Below are 25,743 nucleotides of genomic sequence, written 5' to 3'. Positions count from 1 at the left end.
TTGACAAGTCAGGTTGGCTGGTTTACAAGAGACTACTATGTTCAACAGATGGGAAGAAGCTGCCAGATCTGGATTAAAAGCCAGATCCAAACAACCCAGCACTTAAAAGTATTTGATTTTCTACAGTCTGAAGTGTGGGACTCGGGTAAGAGGCAGCAGGTCCCTGGATATAGCTTTACTTCCTAATGCCGGCACCCAAAACGGTTACAGAGATGACTTGTTTTTCCATTTTTATTTTTAATGCTTCTACATTCTTGGAAATATGCAATGAAGTTGGGTTTTGCACTTCATTTTTTTGTCACTATAACGATGTTGTATTATTTCTTTTATTCCCACTACATGTGATCAGGTGGTTCTTCAGGAAACCTCCTCTATTTAATAAAAAGGTGAGTGTTTAATGGCATTCGTATGCTGACTGGGGGTACAGAAGTGTTGCTGGAGTCCTACTTCTTTGAAAGATACAAGCAAAGCACTGTAAGGAATGTATTATCCACAAGTGTCCTAAACGGTACAGCTTCCCTTGGCCACTGTGCTCTGAAATGCTGGCTGTTTCTTCTCTGGTATAAACATTCGTCAACAGCAGAAAAACTGTTTTAAAGTGTGGATGTCACCATCTCCAGGGCCTTGATCTTGGCCCAGTTAAGCCAACAGAGCATTTCCAGTGATTTTAGGGAAGAGACTAAGCCTTTCCCTAAATCTGTGCTTTGTGTCCCCCTATCTGCATTACTCCTGGTTTGTAGCGATGTAGATAGCGACAGGCAGGTCCACTGTGTTATCTCCATATGGACACGATTGAGTAGCTACCGGATAGTGAAAAGCAGCAACTCTCCTTTTCAGATGAATTTGGGTGGGCTGTGGGGCAGTTGGGTTTGATTTAGTTTGCTTGATGCTGATATAGTTCACATCCTAAGGGATTTATTGTTCTCTCCTCCAGAAAAGGTAGTAATGAATCCTTGCCCTCTAGCACTGAACTTCAGACCACATCCTGATTTGATCTTGAGCCCAATCCTACACATAAATTTAGTTGTCAGCCGAACATAGTCTTTTTCTCCCATCTCTGATTAAAAACTTCCCATCTTGATTTATGTCTTTGCCCCGAAATGAAACTACTTGATTTGGCTTCTGAATAATACAAAGAAGATAGAAAGCCAGCAGGAAAAACAGTGAAAAAGACAAGTCCACGAGGGGCAAAAGGGAGAAGTGAAAAAAACTATATTTAAGAGACTTTACTAAAATATAAAACTATAGGGGAAAAAAGCCCCAAACCCCCCCACTCCCAAAGTAGAAGCGTAGTCATCTGAGCATTGGCCAAATCTAAATGAGCTAATTCCAAATGTGATCTCATACAAGCATGGTGCGTGATTCAGACACTGAGAATGTATTTCCCCATTAATACAGCTGCGTATTTATCTTTTAGCTTGGCCAGAAACCAGTTGTTGGACAACCCAGCCATAGTTATCTACGCTACAATTGGGAATGATGTCTGCAATGGGTAAGGTGTAAACCGAATTAACATTTATAGTATCTTAAATTTGACTTCTTTAGAGTACTGCTGCCTGCTTGGACATTTATGTCTCATTGCTTTGCGCTTCCCCATGATGGCATTTTTCTTTGCTATTGGTCTGTCCTTCATTCTTATTTTTCTGCTGAAACTACTTGTTGTTGCCTTATCTGTATTTGTCATAGCCACCTACCAGTCCTCATTTGGAGCTTGTCTTTCTTTCTTTCTTTTACAAGCCAGTGATAAATTGACCAATGGCATGTCTGAAGTAGAATATTTCTAACTTACCAGATGAAATGAAGTATTGAAGTATAACAACAACAGGAGGGGGAAAAAAAGAGTTTAAAAGCATGTATATCCGTCTTACCCAGTGTGTCACCTCCTGTCAGGAGGCAGAGCGTGACTGGCTTACCTTTTCTGAAGAATGACAACGTAGACCCCTGTCGAGGTCTATTTTCACCCTGCCTCTGCTGCACATTGCCTGCAGTCTTTCCTGCGCTCTCCTGACGAGGTGTTTTGTCTTTCTGGCTTTACTCGCATCATAAGCTCAGCAGGAGAATGAACTGAAGCTTTCAAAACTAATAGTTCTGGCATTATCCATTAGCAATGCTCGCAGGGACGCCAAGAGGTCACTAGTTGGATGCTTCCCTTCCTCCTGGTAGTGGGAAGGCAGAAAACACCTTGCAACCAGGCCATGTACAGCACATCCATACTGCAGTTTTGGTTTTGCAGGTGGTCCAAGTGTTGTTGTTAGTGTAACATTATTTTCACCATGATGAATCTTCAGGTTTTCTTTTAAGCGGAAGAAATAAATCTGACTTATGCGGAGACTTCCAAAACACTCATTTTAATAAATGACACAGGCTCAGTTAAGTCCCCTTCCAAAGCTTTTGAAAAATCTCACCTGCAGGACGTATAATGAAGTTGGAGCTATTATGCAGGCTGTCAGACTTTGCCATTAAAATATCCTGGGTTTGGTATCCTAAAACTTTGCTTAACAGCAAGTTCTTGGGCTGAAACTTTGCACGTCAGGTGTTGTGCTCCAGATGGGGATGGCCAAAGGCCAAGCAGGGCTTTCCCTGCCACTGCAGCACCTGGGAGCCCTCAGCCGGGCAGAAGTGAGACCACAGGGGCCACCTTTTAAGTCCTTCCCTGGCACCACCATCTCCCTGGTCGCGTGCGGGCAGCATGCAGAAATAACCTCCCATGAAACCTTCACCCTTGGCATGTTGCTCTGGTGCTCATGCTCTCTCCGTGCCCCTGCCCAGAACTGCCAAATCTGCCCTCAGCACCACCCTCCTGTTAGGGGAAGGATGCACAAATCCTCAAAAGTAATGCCACCACCCTTCGACTGAGTGGGAACAGCAGTCACAGACCTCCTGCTACTTGCTGACAATACTGTCCTGGGCATCTGCTTATTAAGAAGCTTATGGAGGTGTCATTACAAGCATCCCCAGGATAATGAGCCCCCCTGCCCAAACAGTGCCTTCGCTGAAGTCTGTGTCTCCTGCCGCAGAGACTTTCGAGGTGTCTTCTCCCAGGCTTGGCCCAGGCTCTGTTGTGTACATATTTCAATTCTGCTGTTTCGCTGGCTTTGCTAAAAGCACCTCTTTTTCCTTTTATTTCTTTTATTTCTTTTTCCTTTTTATTTCCTTGTTTTATTCCTCATTCTGCAGGTTATTCCTTTCACTTTCCCTATCTCTAACACTGCTTTCTATTCTTGCCTGAAGTAGAAAGAAATTTTCCACAAATTTAAACCATTTTGGCCTTGCCTCGCCCATTTGTATGTTCCAAAACAGTATTTATTACTTGAAACTCTACTGTCTTTTTATCCCAGTGTCCATTAGCTGGCAGAGACACTTTTGTCTGCTCAAATTCTCTCTACTGTCTGCTTTCTTCCAAAACATTTGCAGCATCAAAAGAGGGTATCAGGCTGTAGTGATCCCTGTGACTCCAGCAAGGAAAGATGCTGCAGCTTCTGTAGCAACGTGCTGTTTCCATGCTGTTTGCATCGAGTGGGATGTACAGCGGAGAGAGATTTTTTCAGCGTCCGGTCACTGTGTGTAGCTGCCCTGGCTCTGATGTACCCACAGAGGTTACGGAGGATGCGGAGCATCCACTGATCTTGACTTCAAACCTAGGGCTTAACAAATAAAAACCTCTTCAAGGACAGCTTTAAACTGCAGTAATAGAGCCTTTCTGGCCTTATCCTGTATTTTACCTTCAAAAGAGAGCAGTGTGCTGAGCACACCGGAGACACAGCTCTTAGCCAAAGCATTGTTAAAATGCCAGTATTTCACCCCATGCAAAGAGCGGGGCAATGAGTAATGTGGATGTTTGTAGAGGAGAAAGATAATGAAATTGGCAGCCTGTGTTACATGTTCCCAGTAGTCTCCACACTGTGCTGTCCAAAGAGGGGGGGTTAGAAAAATAAAGACAGATGGCAATGGTATCTCTCAGCCCACTGAGGTGTAAATGTGGGACACAATGTGGGACACACAGACCTGGAACAAAAAAAATTCAGACAAGAAAATAATGAGCACCAGCAGTCTCAAATGCTGTACAATTATTGCACGTATTACTTGCGTTTGGGGTAAGGCACCATTTCTCCAGCCTCTCTTTCCCAGCTTTGTAGTTATGGCATCTGCAACAAACAGAAAGGAGACAGCAGCAAAGTGGGGTGAGCAGGCAGCCACCAGGAAGGGAACTTTTACAAAGCGGCACGGGCACCAGCGAGAGCATAACGCTCCCTTATTGTAAGGCGACCGTCACCAAAGTGCTGCTGCACCCCTCCGGCCCTGAAAATAGTGTGTGAGTGTGCAGCACCTCTAGCCCTCGTGTCCCGGGCATACCACCCCTCTGCAGCGAGCTGGAGCTGAACTCCCGCGCTGTGGATCCATCAGACCGTGTACGTGCATGTGGCGTGTGTGAGTGTGTGCGTGTGGTGGTGTGCTCACTCACCAGCTGGCCCTGTATGCCAGTGGCCCAAACCTTGGGCATGGAACAGCATGTGGCTGGAAAGCAGATGTATGGCTGAAATATTGGCTGGGGGGATATTTATTTGGCTTGAGGTCAATGGGAGGGGGAATTGCTGCCCTGCAGGATGTGGGGGGCCAGGCCCACAAACCCAGTGCAGAAGGAGGGTGAAGAGCTGTGTTTGGACTATGCCAGACCCTGTTATAAGGGACTGGAGGAGGTTCTGTGGCAGAGGAGAGCTGGAAAAGCTTTGCACAGATTGCACGAGGCTGTCTGGTCCCTCTGTGTTATATGTGTGCACAGCTAGGGTACCCGTGGTGTTAGGACATCCAGGAGCTGTGTGCATATCCAAGGATATTACTATGTATTTGTGTATTGTAGGGGGGGCAGGGAGTGCTCCCTAAAATACCCAGATCCAATGCAGCAAGAATGCTAACATTAACGTCCGCTTGCTATGCTCTGACACAATGAACCGTGGCCAACGTCAGCTTCCAGAGGTCCCAGGTGGGCAGAGGCTATCACTGGCTGCTGCCTCCCAGGGGGACCATGTGAGGGTACCACAACGGCCCCCGGTGCTCACCCAGGCACCTTGCAGTCCTTATGGCAGAGCCCAAAACGAACGTGCCTACAAGATGGCTTGCTTCTCCGTCAGTTTAAATTTCATAGCCTGGCACAGAAAGGAAATGTGAAGAAACGCGCTGAAATATCTGCATGACTCCAGCGGAGAATGACAGGAGAAAGTGGAGTTATGAATGTCGTATTAATTTCAGCTCACACTGACGTGTTTACTTGCGGTAGAAGCCTTACATCAGAGCAGTATTTTGAAATCAAGTGCTGCAACACCTGCAGGCGAAATGAAGTAACTTAAGGGCAAAACCACAGTCTTCTCTCAAAAGTACCTTGCTTGGGTGGCTGTCACAACGATAAGCCTGAATCTTAATGCTGTTTTTCAGTTCTCCCTAACCAGAAAGTCTCAAATCCTTCAGCAGCACATACTGCATTAAGATAAATTTCTGGGCCCAGGGAACTCGTCTAATTATTATTTTGTGTGCAAAATGCAGCCCACTGAAGAATCCCAAATCCTTGCTAGGGAATGCAGGTCTCCCACACAGGACTTAGCACCCCCCCACCCCCCGAGCACAAACATTTCTAATGCCTCGAGACAGAACAACAACGCTTTTGAAAGCTCCTGCTTCTACGGTGTTCACTGACAAGAAATCCTACCTGATTCCCCAGCAGCTCACTCAGCACTGCAAGCATCAAGTTTGCCCTTCTCTTACCCCTGGGAAGCCATGAAAGAGATTAAAGGAATTTCCCAGGGAAAGGAACTGGACTGAGCCTCCTGGCTGCTAAGGTGATCGCTTCCCTACAAGCCCATGAGGAGAAAATGTGGGAACCGCTAAAAAAATAAGGATGGACGTTAGTGCAACCTTATGCACCACTTGGAAGGACACCCCCTATCTTTCTTCTTGAGCAACGAGATCAGCTCCTCAGCAGGTGTTGAGGCTTTCTCTCTGAAAGCCTTGGTCTGGCTGAACTGCACCACCAAGGTAGGACCAAAACTATCACAAGAGCCTGCTTCCCAAGGTGAATGGTCCATGCCATGCATGGCTGCACATGTTGATGTGCTCCAAATCCTGGCTATGGTGCCCTTGCTGCTATTTCTGGTGGCTCTTTTAAGAGCTTATGTTGCAAACACACGTCTTTGTTGTCTTTCCCAATTCAAAAAAGGCAGCTTCTTTTCAAATCGCTCTCTACAACTACCTGAAAGGAGGCTGTAGCGAGGTGGGTGTCGGTCTCTTCTCCCAAGTAACTGGCGATAGGACGAGAGGAAATGGCCTCAAGTTGCGCCAGGGGAGGTTTAGATTGGACGTGAGGAAAAATTTCTTTACTGAAAGAGTGGTTAAACATTGGCACAGGCTGCCCAGGGAAGTGGTTGAGTCACCATCCCTGGAGGGATTTAAAAGACGTGTAGATGTGGTGCTTAGGGACATGGTTTAGTGGGCATGGTGGTGTTGGGTTGACGGTCCGACTCGATGATCTTGGAGGTCTTTTCCAACCTTAATGATTCTATGATTCTAACTTGTGGATTTACATGCTCTGCTCCATGTGCCCCAAGGGGGCCCAGGCCACCCTGGAGCTGCCTGGGGTTTGTGGAAGCACGCAATGGTGTCCTTCTTTCCATCCCACTGACTCTTCGCTCTGAGAGAGGGCAATGGGACATCTCTAGACAACAGGAGGCTTTTCCCCAGAGCTGGACCTGCTCTGCCCCCAGGTGTTGCCAGAGCGGGGCCCCATGGAGCTGGGGTCTCCCCTGTGCCAGAGACCTGTGGATCCTCTCTTGCCGGGATGGGACAGCCTCCTTGGGGCAGCGTTCACCCGCTTGCTCATAGCGCCTGTTACAGACACGTGCAACATGAGAGCGTGGCAACAGTTCTCGGGGGGAGAGTGGTTGAACGCGTTTTCTGTAATAAAGTGGTTGTTTTAATACCATAAATAGAGCAGTGTTCTCTAGGCAGCCTGGGGTGGTTTTGCTTGTTTGTTTTTCTTATATAAGTTGAAATTTATTTCAACTTCAGGATTTTATTCTCCCCCCGCCCCGCGGCATTTACAGCTAAATGCGAGAGGGGAAAGATAAACCTGAGCCTGGGACTCTGGCTTGAAGAGGTTCAGGCCTGCCAGTGAGCCACAAAACGTGGGCATTCAGTCCATGTTGGACACTGACACAGCTCCTGTACCCTAATGAACATTTCTGAGGACTGTTTTATCTTAAATACCTACTCCCTCCAGTCTCCCATGTTTGTCCAGACCCCTCGCTACTCTCCTGCCCTCCTGCCGAGCTGTAGTAAGAGGCGTATGACGTGTGAGAGACAAAGCTACCTTAGATATTTCTACCTGGCATAATCAAAGAACATGTTGACTGTAAGCTACATGCAGCAACCCATGGGGAAAGAAGCCCTCCTTTCACCTGTCTGTAGGGCATCCCGCACCCTGAAGCCGTGTGTGTGGAACAGCACCCTTTCCCCCTGTTCAGAGCTGAACCACAGAAACTCTTAACCAGGTGCAGCAGCACACTACATCCCTTTAGGGCAATGGATCCTTTTCCTGCTTAAACTTGAGGTAGACATTAAATCAGTTGAACGTCAGTTGCAGACTGGAGCTTGATAAGTACACCAAGGGCAGTGTCTTTGCAGTCACCAAAAGCAGCATGGACTTTTAAGGACTACAGCTAGGCAAGTTCCTGGGTTTGTATCAAGTGGCTTAAAATGCTCTGCAACAGCTACGAAGAGCGAGGCGCCAGGGTTACCGGAGTGCTTTTACACGGATTTTTAACACCATGGGAAACCAATGTGGTCAAAACCATGGTTCATGGCTTTGGTCTGCCTCGCTGCACTGTAAATAGACTAACTCATTTGCAAACTATGGAATAAAACCAGCAGGAGACCTAAAGATTTTTTCTTTATGGAGGTGTGCTGGGCCTAGCTAGGATAGAGTTAATTGTCTTCATAGCAGCTCTTATGGTGCTGTGTTTTAGATTTTTTACCAAAACAATGCTGATGATATACACTTTTTCAGTTGTTGCTGAGCAGTGTTTGCACAGCATTGGGGCCTTCTCTGTTTCTCACTCTGCCCCCCAGTGAATAGATTGAGGTGCGCAAGAGGTTGGGAGGGGACATGACCGGGCAGATGACCCAAACTGACCAAAAGGATAGACCATGCCACGTGACATCATGCTTAGCAATAAAAAAGGAGAGGAGGGGATTTTTAGGGGTGTTAGTTGTCTTTTGCTCAGGAACTGGCTGGGCATTGGTCTGCCCATGGAAGATGATGAGTGATTGCCTTTGCATCACTTCTTTTGCTTGCTTTCTCTCTTCTTCCAATTCTCCTTTGCTTATTGAACAATAACTTTTTTTTTTTAATCTTGACCCCAAGTTTTCTTGCTTTTACGCTTCCTTTCCTCTTCCCCCATCTCACTGGGAAGGGGGGAAGCAGGCGAGAGGCTGTGTGATGCTTAGCTGCCCACTGGGGTTAACCCACAACAGGAGGCCACTCTATAAAAAAGGGATGCATCTGTCTGTTTTTAGCAGGGAGAAGGGTTACACCGAGGGAGGTTTCTATATCATTTCTGATTTTGGCTATAACAATGAGAGACTAAAACACATAGCATCATTTTTATAAGGTTTTATTTAGTTAACTTAATGTGGAAGAACAGCAAAGAAAATTCTGCTGTTTCAGGTGGCTTTTGGGGGGCACAGTATTACCTGACACAATGTCCTGTTGGCATCCTCTTCTTCTGCAGGAACCGTGACACGCTGGCTCACATGACTACACCCAAGGAAATGCTCTCCAACGTGGTGCAAGCTCTGCGATACCTGGACTCCCGTCTTCCAAACGGCAGCCATGTGATTTTAACAGGCTTGGTAGATGGCCGCTTTCTCTGGGATAACCTGCATGACAGATACCATCCTCTAGGTAAATATGAGACGTTGTGGGGGTCTTCCTGGTTATCTCCTTGCTCGTGTTGCCTTTTCTCCCTGAATAATTTATGAGTCTATTGACAATTTCAAGCAAACCTGAGAGAGTGGAGGAGATCTGAGAAATATGAGACAGGTATTGGCTGTGCAGTAGAAGTGGGAGAGCCAGCTTACCATCCCCAGTGCAGGACAGGGCAGCTAGAAGGCAGACCCCTAACCTGTCTCATCCCCCTGCCAAGCCGGACCCTCTCAGCTCCAAACTAGGCTCAATACATGCTGTGGACATGGAAACAAGTTATTCTGCCTCAGCCTTGACCCAAAATTGTGGCTGGCCTGCCTGCACTTCATCCTGGTTGTTGTTACGGGTGGAGCTGGACATTTGGTAAACACCTCCACTCACTGACTGGTGGATGCCTTGGTAAAACTGGATGTGGGCCAGGACAGAAGATTAAGTCAGGGGGTTGCGAAAGACTGGCTAGATATTAGAGAAATAAATTTTCTGCAAGCACTGGGTGCCTGCCACCTCCTACCCTATCTACAGGTGTGATGAGTGAAACCTCACACCACGTGCAGGCATGTTTTGGGGTATTCCCTCAGAGTGCAGTTGCCGTAAGGTGCTTTGGGGCAGTGTTTTCAGAGATTTGGAGGTTGCCTTTGGGAACCTGTCATCTCAGAGCGTGCATGAAACCGTACATCTGACCATCAACAGACCACTTGCTCCTTGACTTCAACCTGTGCCAAGCAGCAAGGAGGAACATCATCACAGGGGGCTGCATTCACACGCAATGACGTGTGATGTCCTTGGTTAGTCTGATGGCTGTGCCTCTGGGGTCAGCGTGGAAACATTTCCCTGAGGACATGGGAGGTTGTGGGGTGGGGAAGCTTAGAAGCTGGTTGCAGAACCCCTTCACTACAAATTCATACCACCCCGCAGTGGATAAAAAAGGTGAAGTATTTTATGCAGGTAGAAAAGAAATACAAAACAGCTGAAGTAAGTCTCTTGTTCTCCAGTCAGATGTGTGTACAAGGAACCATCATGGCCATTCTGCTGTCAAATTTTAGACCAAAAGCATGTTCTTCTTTTTGTTTGGGTAAAGAAAGTTCTCTTGCATCTGCACAAGTGGAAAGTTGTTGTCATCTTAGTTCTCATCAGTAAAGAGAGAGAGAAGCTACATCACATAATTAAAATGGTAGATGACATCTTCAGATGATTTTGGCAACCACTGGGTACTAGAGCTTTCAGCAGACTCTGTGCCATGGTTTCCCCAGGGTTCCCCAATCACTGCCAGTGGTCCCATTGCTTCTGCGTTATTTACTACTGGTTATTTCACCCCTCAAAAGTACTTGCCTCTTCTCAGGAAGTCTGAGGTCTCCATTTCTATTCCTGATACCTCATTACTTTTTTCTCTAATAAGCACGATACTATTATCAAGTGAAAGCAGAAAAAAGAAAAATAAAAGAAAAATCTTGTCCCTTTTGGGGCAGGGGGAGCCTGTGATAATTATTTTTTAGTGACAAAAATACATTTCTTCCCTTGAGTGCATGTTTATCACAGGGACTGTTACTCTACTGGATATCTAATTATCAGAGACAACACGTAGCATTTTTTGGCACAAGCCAAATCAGGAGTGATTAGCTATAGGCCCAGTTGGAAATTTTTCAGAGGGACTGATTTGCCTTGGAGGGACCCAATTAATCCTAAGCAACGCGTTTTGTAGCAAGAGATCAGTTCTGGCAGATCCTCCGGCAGGTTGCGAGCAGGTTTCCCCGCTTGGCTGCCAGTCAGGTGCGACCAGACATCGGTCTGGCTTTCTGCCGAATCCCTGGTCCCCCTGACAGCCCATCCCAGGGCCCGATGCTGCCAGGCTACGTGGGTCTGGGACACCACCAATATCCGGGAGTGACAGTAGATCTTTGAGCTCCCCATCTTTTGCTCCTCAGGCAGCTGATAGTGCTGCTGGGTGATGGGCAGCCATGAGATAGGCAGGAATCACATCTATATCAGGGAGCTGCTGCAAATCAACCTGAGGAGCCCGTTCCACTTGGGAGGGATCATACTTTGCAGTTCCCAAAACAACAACAAAATTTTCATATTTCAGCACTGCAAAAAATAACGAAGCCTGACGGGATGATCAGTGCACTACAAACTCAGAGAACTGAGTGGCCATTTAATTTCCATCTTGGTTGTAGCTACCAAAGAAGCAAAAAGGTCGAGAAAATGGGTAATTTTCTTGGCAAGCCAGGTTATTGCATAGCGCAATGAATCTTAGGGAATGTCAGCTGGCTGTTTGACTTGGTGCTTGAATTTGCTCACCCACACAAGCATATCCACTTCCCTCTGTGACAGCAAAATTGTTCCTCCCTTTTAAGGCTAACATCTCCGAGGTAAATGCGAAGCTCAGGGTATATACAGTCACCTCCAATCTTCCCTTTGGCTTTGCAACCCCTATATTTGTTTGGAGGTTGAGAGACACATTAATGGATAAAATATCAGTCACGCACCTGGGAGATTGGCACAGGCTGTGATGACTAACCCCGCGTGAAAGGCCGGAGAGGGATGCTGGAGAAGCAAAAGCAGCTCTGCATGCTGCGGGGATACAGGCGCCTTAGCAGGAAGGATGCATCGGTGCCACCTCTGTTGCATCCCGGCTCTGGTGGCGGGAGGGTAACCTGGGGGGGGTTGGGGCTCCAGGGGTGCCTCTCCCCACCAAGGGATCTAATGCATGGGAATGCACAGACCCGCAAAATGAACTTACCTTTGGCCATCAGGCACATGAAGTTTCCCTCTGTGCTTTGCAGGGCAGCTGAACAGGGACATCACGTACAGTCAACTGTATTCTTTCCTCGACTGCCTCCAGGTAGGGTCTCTGGCTGTAGCTTACAAGCCTCTCTTTCCTCTCGGCCCGCTGCTAAAGCCCTGCTCCCCGTGCCTGCCCAGGTGAGCCCCTGCAGCGGCTGGCTGACCCCCAACGAGACCCTCAGGAATTTGACCTCGGAGGTAAGTCTCGACGAGGCTGCAACGGGACCGCCCTCTTGCACAGACGCTGTTCCACTTTGTCCCTGTGTCTGAGGATATAAGCCTAATACCTCAAAGGCAAGACATCAGCACACTTTTTTCTTCCAAAGGTGGGGAGAAGATGCGGAAACATCCGTACCCCTCCTTTCAAACGCCTCTCAGGCTCTGGGAGGCAGCATGGTTAAGTTAAGGGTTTCGTAAATGTATTTTCTTTCCAACCTCTCAGCTGCCCAAACTTATTCTCAAGGGGTGTGATCTCCCTGAGATAAAACTGTTCAGGTTCATGTTCTTTAAGGAGAAAACGTACCTGACGAGAAGGAAAAGGCTTGTGAATCAAGCAGCTGTGAGTATGAAAAGCCAACTGCGTAGATTTTGCTGGCAGCGGGAGCAGGCCCCGAGAGCAAGAGCCTTACCCTGTCTTCATTTGGGATTTGTGTTAATCTTCCTCAGACACATTTCTGTGGACTTAATCGCCAGATGGTGTGACCAAGGAGCATCCAGGCTCAGTGCAGGAATGGGAACAGACAGAACAGAGATGTCTTAAAACTCACACTAAAAATCTGGCTGCAGAAGTGAATGTCACATAATATCAGCCACTTACTCCCTTACGGTACAAGCTGATTTTTAAACCCAGCACCCCCCTGCAGCCATGTAAAAGAGCCAGTAACCAAATATCGTCAAAGGTGTAATCTCTGTGTATAGTTGTATTAATGTTTGCATTCACTAAACAAAAAATATGGCCTTAATTTCACCAAGGCTTACATATGTGTTTCATTTTATGTCCTGTCCCTCTTGACTTCAGAGAAGGCAATTAAGCACATTCCTAAATCTTTGCAGAATTGCAGCTTATATATTCGTACCAACAATACAGAACATACAGTACACGTAACTTCTGTCCATGAACAATTCATACATCTGCAGGGTGTGAATTAATCTTCTTTCTGAGCCCCTGTCTGAAACTAATTGTCTATGTTATTATCCAAACTGCACAATTTAAATATTTAGGAGATCCTGATCTCTGTTACAGTTGTTGAAATCACACTGGATATATCAGTTAGGTAGACGCTCAACGGAGGTAATTTACTCTGCTGAAAGTAAGGGCAGAATTTGGTCTGGATAGATAAGCATTAACACCTGCAACACAGTAGCGGGAAGGAAAATGGGAAAGGAGAACATTTTTCCTGTAGAAAAGTTTCAGTTTTCTTTAAGAGGAATGAAAATGACTGGGCTGCCACTCATCAAGAGGCCTCCGAAACTGAGAAATTCAGAATATTTATATAGGCGTAGAGACACTACTAAAGGAGGTCTCCGGTAAAATAACCATATCCTGTATTAAACTTATTACACCAGCCGAGGCCTCAGTGCAACTTGCAATGACGTATTGCATGGTGAGCTGGGTAGCCCAAAGGCTGGTGGTGCTCATGCAAGTCTATGTTATGATGAAGAACCCCATTTCACCTCCTTTCCCCCAGCTAAAAGGGCAACATTAGCTTTCAAATTCCTGACAGCGCATCGGTGACAAAAGCTGAATCCATGCAAAGCAGCATGAGTAGCAATGAATCATCATTAAATCGCTTGATTTTTGCAGAGAGCTTTACAACTTTCCAATGTCCTGAAAGAAATAGCGAGATCTGAGAAATTTGCCAACTTTGATATTTTCTACATGGATTTCCCACTGAGACAAAGTAAGTTGCTTTTTTCCTGTCTTTCTCATGAAGAATTTAGTGAAGTGCTGGGCTGCTGATAAGCTCCTCATATTTTAGCTCTGTAATGGGAGAAGGGCAGCATAGCCAGCCAGCCTAGGTGACCCTGCTGGCAGGGCTGGGGCCAAAGGGGGACCCTTGATGCCATCTCCTGGCTTCCCTGGTTGGGGTAGCTCTCCTGGCTTCCCTGGTTGGGGTAGCTGCAGACCTCTACCAAGGTGAGACCCCCATCACCAGCCTGGGGGCCACGAGCTCCCCGCTGCTCCTGGCTGCCGGCACCCACAACCCCGGTGCGCAGCACACTGGCCATTTGCACATGGGTGGCAGAGGGTGTTGGTAGTGAGGTGACAGGGGCAGCAGTTGAGCCTCTGCTAAAAACGCCTCCTGCTTGTCCACTGCAGCTTCTCAGGCTGATGAAGAAAACAAGAAATCTCAAACCTATCTTGGTCCATAAGATTTGGTTTTATTTTTGATCATTGCTTTTATAGGGGGTCATCTAGGCTGGAGATAGCATATCTACAATGGTGAAGGTAGTCTTCATGAGCTGTAGTTTGCTGCATCACTGACTGGGCTTCACATTGCCTCCTCTGGGATGAGCAGTGCCTCAGGAAGGAGAACTTTTCTCAGCCAGTTTTCCTGCCTGAATAACACAGCCACCCTCTCTTAACTCACTGTTTTCAAAAGTAGAAGCGCCTCTCCCAAGAGGAACTGGCTTCTTTCCTATGCTTCCTTAAGCACCTACATACTACTGTAACTTTTGAGTTGAAGAGCTTACAGAACTCGTCCTTCTGTGATCTTAAGTGACATTAGGTAAGCACGTTACCTAAATCACTTCCTTCTCCAATTGACACTCAAAAAATAAAAGAACCAGAAACTTTTCCTCATTAGTGTGAGCATGAGTGGACAGTGTCCTTGTGGGGCTGGGGACAGACGCCTGTCCCTGGATCACTCTCGGCTCCACTTCCCTCACGAGATGTGTGTGGTGGGTCCAGCTTGAGGCATCACCCAGCATCAGCCCAGCTCCGTCGCAAGGAGAAACACACTCACCCTTTCTTTTTAAAGAAAGAATCAGCATGGGGTTAGGGATTGAGGTGGGCAACATATTCAAGTAGTTAGATAGTGATGGGAAAGTAGGAAACCAGCTTTTACCCTGTAGCCAGCCTGAACCTCCCATATTTCAACTTACTCCCATTGTCTCTCCCCCTCCCATTGTGCACCGCTGTGAAGAGACTAGCCCCATCCTCATCACCTCCCCGTAGGCTCTCCCATCCCCGTCCCTCAGCCTCCATTCACGGGGCAGGAGCTCCAGCCCTGGCTAGCTGGGGGCCCTCCCCGATAGTGTGAATTTTTTTTGTTCCAAAAATAGTATATCATAATTGGAAAAAAACCCTGATCTGCATTTCCTTGTTTTTATATCCACTTAGAGAGGTAGTTCCATGTTGGTCCTTCTTGAAAAATTTTGCCTGGGGAGAGTGTATTTTAAATCCCAGCATGCAGACAGCCAAAACCGGAGCCATGAAGGGATAGAAGCACCCTGGCAATACTTCAAAGTGTATATCTCTAACACCTCTCTCCATCAGTGCCTGGCTGTCCTTGGAAGCACGAAGCTGCCGAGGCACCTAAGATTATTGCAAAAATCTCATTTGCAGCCAAATCCTATCAAAATTCACAAACTTATTTTATCCTACATGACCCAATTCAGGAAGCTGGTTCTGGGTCTCATGCAGACCATACGGAGGAGGAGGTAAAGAAGGGAGGATGGGAGAGGGAATCCTTCTGTCCAAAACTTTATCTCAGAGGGGTGGGCTCCACTGTCAAGTTCAATATTGTAGCACAGAGTTTCAGGATGTCCAAGTCTCTTTGTGCTTTTGCCTCAGCTACTTAATATTTAACAAGTCATTAGGATTTGGAACAAACTACCTGCTGGGTAAGCAAATTACTTTAATAAGTTAAATGACTAACTTTAGGTAATTTATTTGCTTTCATGAAAAGAAACATCTTAATATAATTTGCTGTTCTTGATTACATCGTGTTAAATAAATGAGGTAAACAAAATCACACATGCACATACAAACATCAGCTCTGAAAGACACTTTGCAAAGTTTCCTGTAGCCCTGGAGCCAACAATTCGAGCTTCCCGTCAGGAAAGCTGTCAGGTCGTGAGTGTGCTCAAAAGACAGCTAAGGCTGCTGACCTACTTTTCTGGTCTCTTTCTGAAGCAAGAGCAAATCCCCCCCTAAACTCTCTAGACATCAAATATTTAGCAGTGGTTGCACACTGTGATGAGTACATTGATTTCAGGCTGGCCTGAGCATATATATACCTAGCAGCTCCCAGCTTTCTTGGAGTAAAATTTGAGTATACTAGCATTTATTCTAGATTTAGATGGGCATTCAAGCTCAGATGTTGCCTTTGGCTGAAGAACTTAATGGTTTCTTTAAGAAGCGGTGCAATAAGTAGAGGGATAGGGGTTGCTTGTTTTGGCTTTTTCTTGGTGCGGATGGGAGCAAGCTCTAGTCTGGTCTAGTCAAGGCAATAGGCACTTTTAAGACAAACTCTGGACGTAGTTAGCGGGTATTTGTTCAACTGCTCTAGGATTTTTGGAGGTCAAGTATAATGGTCTAAATTCACCTATGTTGATATAAACCTTACTTATCTTACTTACTCCTCTGTTTCTGACACTAGAACAGTAGTCCCTCTACAAAGTAAAATGCAATACACAGCCTCGTACTCAATGTATGACATCATATGTAAGGGATTAGGCAAGCTCACTCTGTGCGTCTGTATGTGCACGCCGTGGTGTAATCTAAGGTGAATATGTGTTGTGCCCAACATATTGCAAATTTGAAACAAAGTTCCAAGCCCTGTGTCTTGAAAACAGGTTACTTTGGGTAACTAAAGCATCCCAAGTAGGTTGCTATAGTCAAAGCAGGAATATCGCCCTTCTGTGAATTCAAAGTTAGTATGGGGACCCAGGCATCACTTTTTGACACAGTAGTCAGGGTCCAACAAACACTGGTGAGTCTATGTCAAAACTGTGGTGCTTGAGTGGAGAACATTTTCCTCCTGACAGGATGCCTGCATAATGCTATTAAGAATTCTTAATCTGCCATTATAAAAGAAATTATTGAATTTACAGTCTGTTAATGCCATATCCACTAGTCCTATGTTTGATCACTCCACAGCCCTTTTGAAGAGAGAAAGCTTTTTACTTCTCTAATGGCTCTGGGGCTTACAGCACAGCATCATTTGCACTGAATGTCATGCTTATGTAATTCAAAAGGTTATTCTGTTGGAGTTGAAAAAGACCGCTCAGAAGAGAAGTAACTGAAAATGACAGTCTATTCCTGCAGACATCAGCCCATGCGAATATTGTGTTACCATATTTCTCTGAAAGAGCACCGTTTTCTCTCTTTTATTTTTTTGCACTGCTGAAGATGCAACTAAAAAGGGAAATGCAAAAGTATTAAATCAGTATTAAATAATTTACAGCCTTACGTGCTACAGCATCCGTCTTAGTTGGGAGGGAAAGTGAATTGTTTTACGATCATTTATGTTCAAAGCACTTCCTTGCATAAATATCGCAGAGAAAAAAATTTAACAATAAAGGCTTAAATACTGCCCCAAGGAGAGATGGTTGTACACAATATTGGCTCTGACAACTTTATATGAATTATCATAATCTTCATGCAGAGCCGTCGTGTGCTTAAAAATACCAGCAGCGCTTTGAGGAAGAGGAGGGTACATCTCCAGGCGGGCACCTACGTGCTCACCAGTGATAACCCCTCTGCTTACGTTGTTCACAGCGGCCGAGGAGTGGCACAGGATGGGAGGCGAGCCCTGGCAGCTGATCGAACCAGTCGATGGCTTCCACCCCAGCCAGGTAAAAACCCGGCCCCGGGAGACGGGCAGGAGCAGGCGGGATGCCAGCGCCCGCCGCCGCCCAAGGCACCTGGTCGGACCACTGTGGGGATGTGGGCTTGGGGGGCTTCTCTTTTAAAAGAGATGATAGCTTTAGCCCCAGAGCACATGTCCCCCTTTTCAGCCACCTGCACTCTGCTGTAACTCCTGCAAGGTCTTCTGTTGCTTTCTTTCACTCATTGACCGGTACCCTGGCCAAACAGGGCTTAAACCACAAAAGCAGACCCTTGCTGCTGGCTACCTGCCTGCTCAGACACACATGGGAGTTTTGCAGGATCAGGGCAGTGGTGCAGCACTGGGAAAACCCAAAAGGCCCCCTCCAGCCCAGCCCCTGCCCTTGCCCCTGCCCCTGTCCCTGCCCCTGTCCCTGCCCCTGCCCTGCAGCCTCAACCTCTGAGGCCAGGGGTACTCAGAGGAACAAAGCTTTCTTTTCAAAGCTATACATTTAAATTGCTTTATGCTCTGCAGCTACATATTATGAAGAAGTCTTCTGCCACTTGCTTGGCCTCCAAGGACAGGTGACGTCCAAGGGAAAGGTTTACAGTCAGAAATAAATGAAAGGGAAGGAGAAGGAGCTGCTCCGCTGTAAGTCCTAGCTTGGGTTTGCTAACCAAGTGCAAGGTTGCCTGGTTCCCACTGCATTCGCTTTCAAAGTACTTTTTTTGTGACTCTCTAAAAGGCTTGAAGAGAGCATGTTCTGCAATGAGCTACAAACAAAGCCAATTGCTTTTCTATACACTAAGCTTCAGATTTCAAACACGTATACAAAGCAAAGCAGCAGCCAATCTTCCCCATACCGCCCTGAGAAAAACTGCGAGCTGAAATCCCGTGTGCAGCCTGTAGCAGCAATGGCTCACACTGGCAGGCACAGCCCGGCCGGGGCTCTCCTCTGGACCACACCACGGTCAGCCCCAGCCGCTAAGGCAACATGGGGCAGTGGGCAGGTCCTGAAAACAAAGACCATTCCTGTTTCCCATGCTTTTCAATCTTGACTTTTCAGAGCAAGAATTAGGTTGGGCTAATGTGCCCTCCAAGCTGCCAGCTCCACTCCCAACATCCCTGCCCTGCCCAGGGGCACAGGTCTGGGCGGTGGCTGGGAGGAAGGAGAATTGATGTTCCTCAGTGATGTTTTCATGGTGCATGGTACCAGCTCTGTGCCATGGTGAGAGCAGTTTGGAGAAAGCTGTTTTCTAGGGCACTGCTGCCTTCCTCCGCACTCCCGGCTGCACACTCTCTTCCACCCCGGCACAACCGAGCCATGCAAGAGAACCCTGCCGCGTTGCCCAGCCACCAGCAATGCCGCTTGGCAGCTCCCCCTGCTCAAAAGCACAGGGTGGATTTATGGACTGGTTTTATGATGTGAGCTAACACCCTGCATATATTGACTCCCACACCCCCATCACCAAATAACCTGATGCAATGCTGTCTTGCATGCTCGGAAAGAGCAGTCCATGGAGAAGCACTTCAACGGGCGTGTGTTGCAAGCACTGATGGATTCCACCATTTTGGCAGCTTTCCCGTTGACTGCTGTCAGTTCAGCCAGGGGAGACCTGCAGGGGGAAGTCCAAAGGCAAAATACATGCTGTAGTTGCTATCTTTTACACCCGTGCTGGTCAACTGGGGCAATACGGTGGCTTGCTTAGCCTTGTCAAGTCAAAAGAGTCTCCTGTTCGAAGAGGCTTCATAGCAGAAATTTCTGCCTGGCTACCAAACAGTACCAGGAGGTAGCTGCATGAAAGTATGAGCTCACAGCCTGGAGACGTGGAGAAAGTGTGTCTGGATTTTTTGCTGCAGGCCTTTTGCAAGGAAGCAATTAGAGAAAACTTGGCAAATGAAATGAGAGTGAAAACAGTGATGAAATGAACCCCATTCCCAACCCTGCCATCTGGGGAAACTGCAATACGAAGAGTCTGGAGTGAAGAAGAAAAGGTCTTTGTGTTATTTTTATGTCTTACCCTGAGGCGGGCTTGAGGCTTCTTATAACCCCCAGCAACAGGCCACCGAGGAAGCCAAGCTCACTGTATCACAGCTTTTCGTCCAGGTTCTTGCCCACATCCCATATCCCACCAGCAGCTGGAAGATAGCACAGAGTTGAAGGGATCAAGTATTTATCTTAAAGGGATCCTGCCTGAGCCAGAAGAAAGTTACAAAAGGGCATTGAAGGGCAACTGCAAACCTCCACGCAGCCCCCAGGGTGCCAAGCTGCAGGATCCAGCCGAGCGCTGCCATATTTCACTCCCTCTGGACCTGGCATCCTGCAGTGGTTATGATCTCCCCCTCCTGCTGTTAGGATGACGTTAATGCTTTTATAGGTACATTTTCCCTTACAGTCAAGGTGCCAGCTGTAGATATGCCTCACTTCAAGTGAGTTATTGCCCTTTTAGGATTTATTAATTAGCCTTATCCAAACATCCACCGCTTTAAACCCATTTTTCTTTTCCTGGTACTATACGGGAGTCTGTTATCAACAAACCACTGTTTGGACTGAGACGTAGCACTCTGCTCCGAAAGAGTGGCTCTCTTAATAAAAAGAAGGGGAAGTGTGAGCAGAGAGTGGTATTTAAGAGGATGCTTGAGAGAGATGATAAACAATTCACTCCCTCCTCATACCAGTTTTATTTAAAGTTTTACTTTATACTGGAATGAATGCCTCTGGCCAGGTATATGGCTTTCATGCCATATAGAGCTGCTTAGCGGGAGAGGATTGATGCCGTGCAGCTTATCAAGTGAATGGGGGCTGTTACTTCAATCTCTGCAGCTATTTCCCATGCCTCACATACAGCTTGACTAATAAACACGATGAATAAGACGTAGCCTGGGCATTTCTACTGAATTTTCTCTCTGAAGATCTCAAAGCGCTCGACAAATATTCACAAAATTTTTAATGGAGCAGCACTCCAAGGAAAGCATAAGCATTTTACCTCTTGCCTTCAGATGCAGAAAAACTTTGGAGTTTGGGATACAAGAACCGCAGTGCCCTTGTCTGCCAAGGGTGAGCTGGAAGGGTACCACCATCCCTAATTGTTATGATACAGCAGTGGGCATGTTAAGCCGTTGTCTGATGTCAGCCCCTGGATTTCACTTGCGTTTATCTGCTGTCTCTTTAATTAAAAAAAAAAATCTGCTGGTATAAACATGGCAGAAGCAGGTGTCAGCATGTATATCCAACAGTCCAGCGGTCCAGCCATGCAGGAGGGATGTGGCAGGGGATTGAGCCTCCCTAACTGAGAGTTGCGTACTTATCATTGCAAGAAGGAAAAGAAAATAAGAAAAAAAGGCAACGCTCCCTTTGTCCCATTAGAGCTATTCTGTTTTTTCATGCATTGGAAAAAGGCTAGGTTAGGACACTCAGGCAGGAAAAACTAGCCCCATAGTCCCCACTCCAGGCAGTATTTTATATTTAATAACCCTTCAAAGAAGGGATAAACACCAAGTGCTCATTTGTTTAGCCAGGCCCAGAACTACATTCCCTAACCACAAATTTGTTGGGGAGGAAGGAGTTTTTCTGCATGTTTACCTGTTGCAAAACAGAAGGCTGCAAACAAGACACTCATTCTTGGCATAACTGCATTCTTCTTAAGTTTCGAAGCTAAAATTGGGCCCCATGAGTTTTTTTTCCAAAACACCCACCTCAGGCCGCAGGTGGAGGAAATTCACACCATTTACTTTTGACAGCTAAAACCAAAATGCATCACGCGATCCTCCTAAGTTCCCTCTAGAGCTGTCTCTGAGACTCCTTTCCCCAAAGTCCGGCTCGGTTGTCCTTGGCAGAGCTCTGACTTTCTCTTCCCATTGACTATAGTGGAAACCCAGGGACTTTTTTTCAGCATCTCTCCCTTATTACAAAATCTCACTGCAAACCGTTCTGAGTGCCAGATGGCTTCAAGGACGTTACTTCTCTCTAGAACAGCTGATTTCTTTGTTTGGATGACAGGGCCGTGCATTTCAACAGGATCCTGCATAAACGGCTTCGTTTCTTGCTTTTGTGGAGTTACCAGGGAGAACGCGAAAGCCCTGAACATCACAAACTGGAACCTGAGATGCTTGGAAGATTCTCAATGATTATGTACAGGCAGGAAAGCACAGCTTGAGCGTGATTAGCTTCTCCCTTTTCTCTTTCCTTAAGACATAGCAAAGCACATTCCAGCCAGAAAAAAAGAGAAAAGGCTGAAGTGACACATATCAGATCAGTTGGGTATTTACACTTTGCTGAGAGGCATGCCCATCGCCAGTTTGGTGCAGAAGGAGGAAACAGATAGCCAGAAGCTGCTGAAAAAACACAGCTGCCTCCCAGTTGTGGTCACTCAGGGCTCTATGAAGAATGGATAATATTTCCTTTAAAAAATTGCTTAGAGGTTGTCGTCCTCACAAAAAAGTGATCGCAAAAAACATAGGAACTGTAGCAGCTCTCAAAGCTTTGGAATTTAAAAAAGACCTACAAGAAAAGCAGTTTCTCAAATCATGAACCCTCTCTGTGCCACACTACTCATCCAGAGTAAACTACCAAAATCATCAGGACCACACAAAATGATGTCTGAGCAGGACCTGCATAATTTAGGGCAGTCTAAGCACATACGCCTTAAATAGCAGTCAACAGTAGACTGAACACTGTAGAGCATACCTCTGGTGATACTTCTGCAGAGGGTGCACCATGCAAAGATAGTAGGGTTTTTTTAACAAACCAGCCAACCCACCCTGCCAAAAAACATATGGAAGGCTTAGGGACTTGTGAAGGAGGTTTGCGGACTGCCATGCCAGAGTGGACCGCTCTGACAGAGACAGGTCTCAGCCCTCTGGCAGCCAAAGGGTATCCCAGAATAACCACGTTTAGTCACATTAGAAATTTTGACCAGGAGAAAACACCCTATTGCTCAATCTCCCCATCCCTCCCCCCTGCCCCAATTCCTCCATCAGCTTAACGAGACCTTGAGTGACTAGAGTCTAAGAGCTTCCACCCCACAAAAGTGTCTCTTTGTACATTAGCTCCGAATAAAAGAAAGTTGTTGTCTCCCGGCCCATGATTACATCTTCTTTCAAAAAGCACAGGATGTAAAAAGAAGTGCATAAAAATTCTCCAAAGGCTCCAGTCTGTTCCCAAACTCTGAAACATCAGTATTCAAATAATTTGATTTCATAAACCCATCTTGGTCCTTAATACAAAGGCTTTGTTAGCCCTATTTAAGCCTCAAAGTTATAATCCACGTCAGAGTGAATTTTAGGATTGAAAGTGAAGTTACCATATAAGCAGAATATAATTGTGGGTCAGAAATTAAAACAAAAATGCATTAGCAGGGTGTGAAAACTTGGTTCAAGGGGAATTAGGCTATTCTCTCTTCCCTTTTCTTCTACCCCTGCTGTTTTTCAGCCTGGCAGATAGATACAATTTCTCTTCAGTGCATAACTTCTAGGGCAAAAACTCTATGAAAGCTAGAGTGGTTCTGACAGCGAGGAGAAAAGCTATTTTACCACTTCTGCAGGTCTCATGGAAAAAAGCTCTGAAGACAACCAGCAGCAGGCGTGAGCTTAGAGCATCAGAGCTGGGTAGTTTTGAACCTAGATATAACTGGGCCTCTTTTTCCTCAACACCCGTGGTTTCCTTATAGGACAGCAGAGGGTATATTTATTAGAAGAATCAGAGGCATTTAGGAGCATGAACTCCTTTGGACTTGCAAGAGTTTTATGCATTATATCCAAGCAGTGCTTTTGAAATACTTTCAAAATGGTTTTTTTTTTGGGGGGTGGTGGTGGTGGAAATCTGACTCTGGGGCTTTTGAATAGAAGTTTATGGACCAGACATCACAGGCATCAGGAAGTGGTTGGAGACTATCATTAGACCGAATGACTGGTCAGGGAGATACGGATACATAGTCCTCACCTTATTTTTACCGTTCAGAAGGATTTTTCCCCATTCAAGCAGCTGGAATGGGGTATTTTCTGTGGTTAGAGGTTACGGTCCATCACGTGGCTGTGCAGGGGAGTCTTCTTTACGGTGGGGTCTCCTCAGTGCTGGTATGAAACAGCTACATTACAGAGGCACAAGAAATTGATAGTATTTGTGCTGTTTGCAGATCGCTGCAGCCCTTGGAACAAGCATTACCTGGCAGAAGGCACTACACGAATGGCCTCAGGTGCTTGGAAAGGAGAATCCGTTCAACGACCAGATTGAAGCTGTATTCAAGGATCAAGGTGGACACTGACTTCCAAACCGCCAGAGCCCTGACGTGGTTTACGGTGATGCTTCCCAGTGCATTCCACGAAACAAGATGGTTAAAGACACACACACAAAAAGGGGGAGGGCAAGTTATCAGAGCCAGTAGCAGTGGACATAACGTAACAGCATTCTTTTCGGTCTTGTATCTCACCTGCACAAGTAGGCTATGCTTTTTCTGTGGAGCTACAAAAATTAAAATCAAAGGATACCTGCCAGCTAGACCATTTATTGTACTGGTTTGCAAATCCATACAATTTTTTCCATATATAGCAACCTCCTAGCCCTACCTCTTTTTTTTTTTCCCCTGCAGAACATTATTTTTGGGCTTTCTATTTGTACTTGTTTCAATAGTTAACCTGGTCCCAAAAGGGGGAGGGGGAGGAAGCCCCAGACTCATTATGTCGGTATAAATTGTGTGTATGTAATTGCCCTGACTGTCAATACATTATTTAACTGCTATTTGCTTATTAAAATGTGCCAGGAATAACAAGGCGCTAGAATTTGATTTGCCTGGCAGGCTGACTGCGCACAGGTTCTCTTCCCCCCCGTTAACAAGGTGGTAACTTGACAGCCCTTCATGTATTGAAAACAAGTTGCTTTTTCAAGCTTTAATACATCTTTGCTCTTCTGCTTCCTAACAAAGACAATATAACCAGTCCTGTACCTTCTACAGGCATGACCCAGGGAATCACTGGGCAGCCTTTACCTGCTCTATTTCATACGCAGAATTGAAGGTTGAGAATTAATAGTAGTTTTTTCACCAGCTTATCCGATGCTCTTTGCAAAATAAGCAAACAAATACACATATATAAAAAATTAGGGACAGCTCTACCCTTCTTGCAGCCCGGCTGGCGATGAAGGGATCGGACAGCAAAAACGTCACTAATTATATGTGAAAAAAATCTGGTAAATAGAAAGCGTTAAAATGGCATGACTAAAACCCATCCAAATTAGCCAAAGCTCAGGTAGACTTGCTCTGCTCTCCGTTCTGAGCGTGTGCCGTGCGTAAGGCTGCGCCACCCATGAGCCAGCTCTTAGGCTGCGGTCCAAACTGAAGGAGATGGCCTGGCCTTGTACGGGCCTTAGCACGCTGGCCGTGGCTGTAGCAGATGCATCTGCTCAGTATTTTGAACAGGCAGAGGTTGACTTGCTGATGCTATCACAGTTGAAGCACGTATTTATCGCTACCCTAGATCCTCTTCCTTTTTTTTTTTTTTTAAAGTACAGTCAATGCCACGTCTTTTATTAGGCTAGAAATTCCTTTGGGACAACTGCTAACATTTAAGGAAATATTCAAGTCACCTACTTAAGGAATGTATTCCCTTTTGGCTTCCTAAATTGAATGATACTTACTAATAAGGCCCCAATTCATTCAAGGCATTTAGATGTTACCAAAATATCCAGTCTCCCAAGAAACAGTTTCAACTCCACAGAGGCATGGCTGAGGAAGACTATTTAGCATTAGAAGGAAAAGGAAGTCTACCTGCTTCCTGTACAAATTCTCTCCACGAAACAGAACAACATTCGATGCACGCTGGCCAGGTAGAACACCTTCTAAAGTATTTTTTATTACCTGTTCAGGTTTCTTATCTTTCATTAAAAACAACGCAAGGACAGAAACAAGTGCATCCATGTGGTTTTATTATAGACCAAGTACAGCACAGACAATAATTATAGAATATCAAATAATTTCCTCTACACCAAAATACAGAAATGTAGCAATTAGAAGGGGGAAGGGAACAGTATGTGTTTAGAAGCCAAGTTTTCAGGCAATCTCATTGCAAATTATTGTACTTCATTTGATGCTGGGATTTAGTAATACCAATTAGGAGTTTTACAAGCTAGTAAAACTGAGATTTCCTCAGCTAAAATAAGCTTCATTGCCCAGAGCAAAGCATTTTCCATTTATAGACTTTCTTATTAGTGAACATCTTGAATTT

The 25,743-nt window shown here is 46.0% G+C and overlaps 1 protein-coding gene across 1 annotated transcript in view; it reads left to right on the top strand.

Annotated features, from left to right (window-relative positions):
- AOAH (acyloxyacyl hydrolase (neutrophil)) overlaps window positions 1-24,659 on the top strand; it is an 84,457-nt gene extending 59,798 nt beyond the window's left edge. The window contains exons 15-22 of the mRNA XM_009332407.1: window positions 350-386; window positions 1,418-1,492; window positions 8,778-8,950; window positions 11,752-11,810; window positions 11,891-11,950; window positions 13,557-13,653; window positions 17,478-17,554; window positions 23,661-24,659. Of these exons, the coding sequence (XP_009330682.1) occupies window positions 350-386; window positions 1,418-1,492; window positions 8,778-8,950; window positions 11,752-11,810; window positions 11,891-11,950; window positions 13,557-13,653; window positions 17,478-17,554; window positions 23,661-23,789 (707 nt within the window). The 3' untranslated portion in view covers window positions 23,790-24,659. The remainder of the gene's footprint in view (window positions 1-349; window positions 387-1,417; window positions 1,493-8,777; window positions 8,951-11,751; window positions 11,811-11,890; window positions 11,951-13,556; window positions 13,654-17,477; window positions 17,555-23,660) is intronic.
- The last annotated feature ends 1,084 nt before the right edge of the window (window positions 24,660-25,743 follow it).

The sequence above is a fragment of the Pygoscelis adeliae genome, unplaced genomic scaffold (genome assembly GCF_000699105.1).
Source record: "Pygoscelis adeliae isolate BGI_AS28 unplaced genomic scaffold, ASM69910v1 Scaffold58, whole genome shotgun sequence".
Taxonomy (NCBI): Eukaryota; Metazoa; Chordata; class Aves; order Sphenisciformes; family Spheniscidae; genus Pygoscelis; species Pygoscelis adeliae.
Note: the sequence above shows the minus strand (reverse complement) of the source record. Positions and strands in the feature narration are given on the sequence as shown.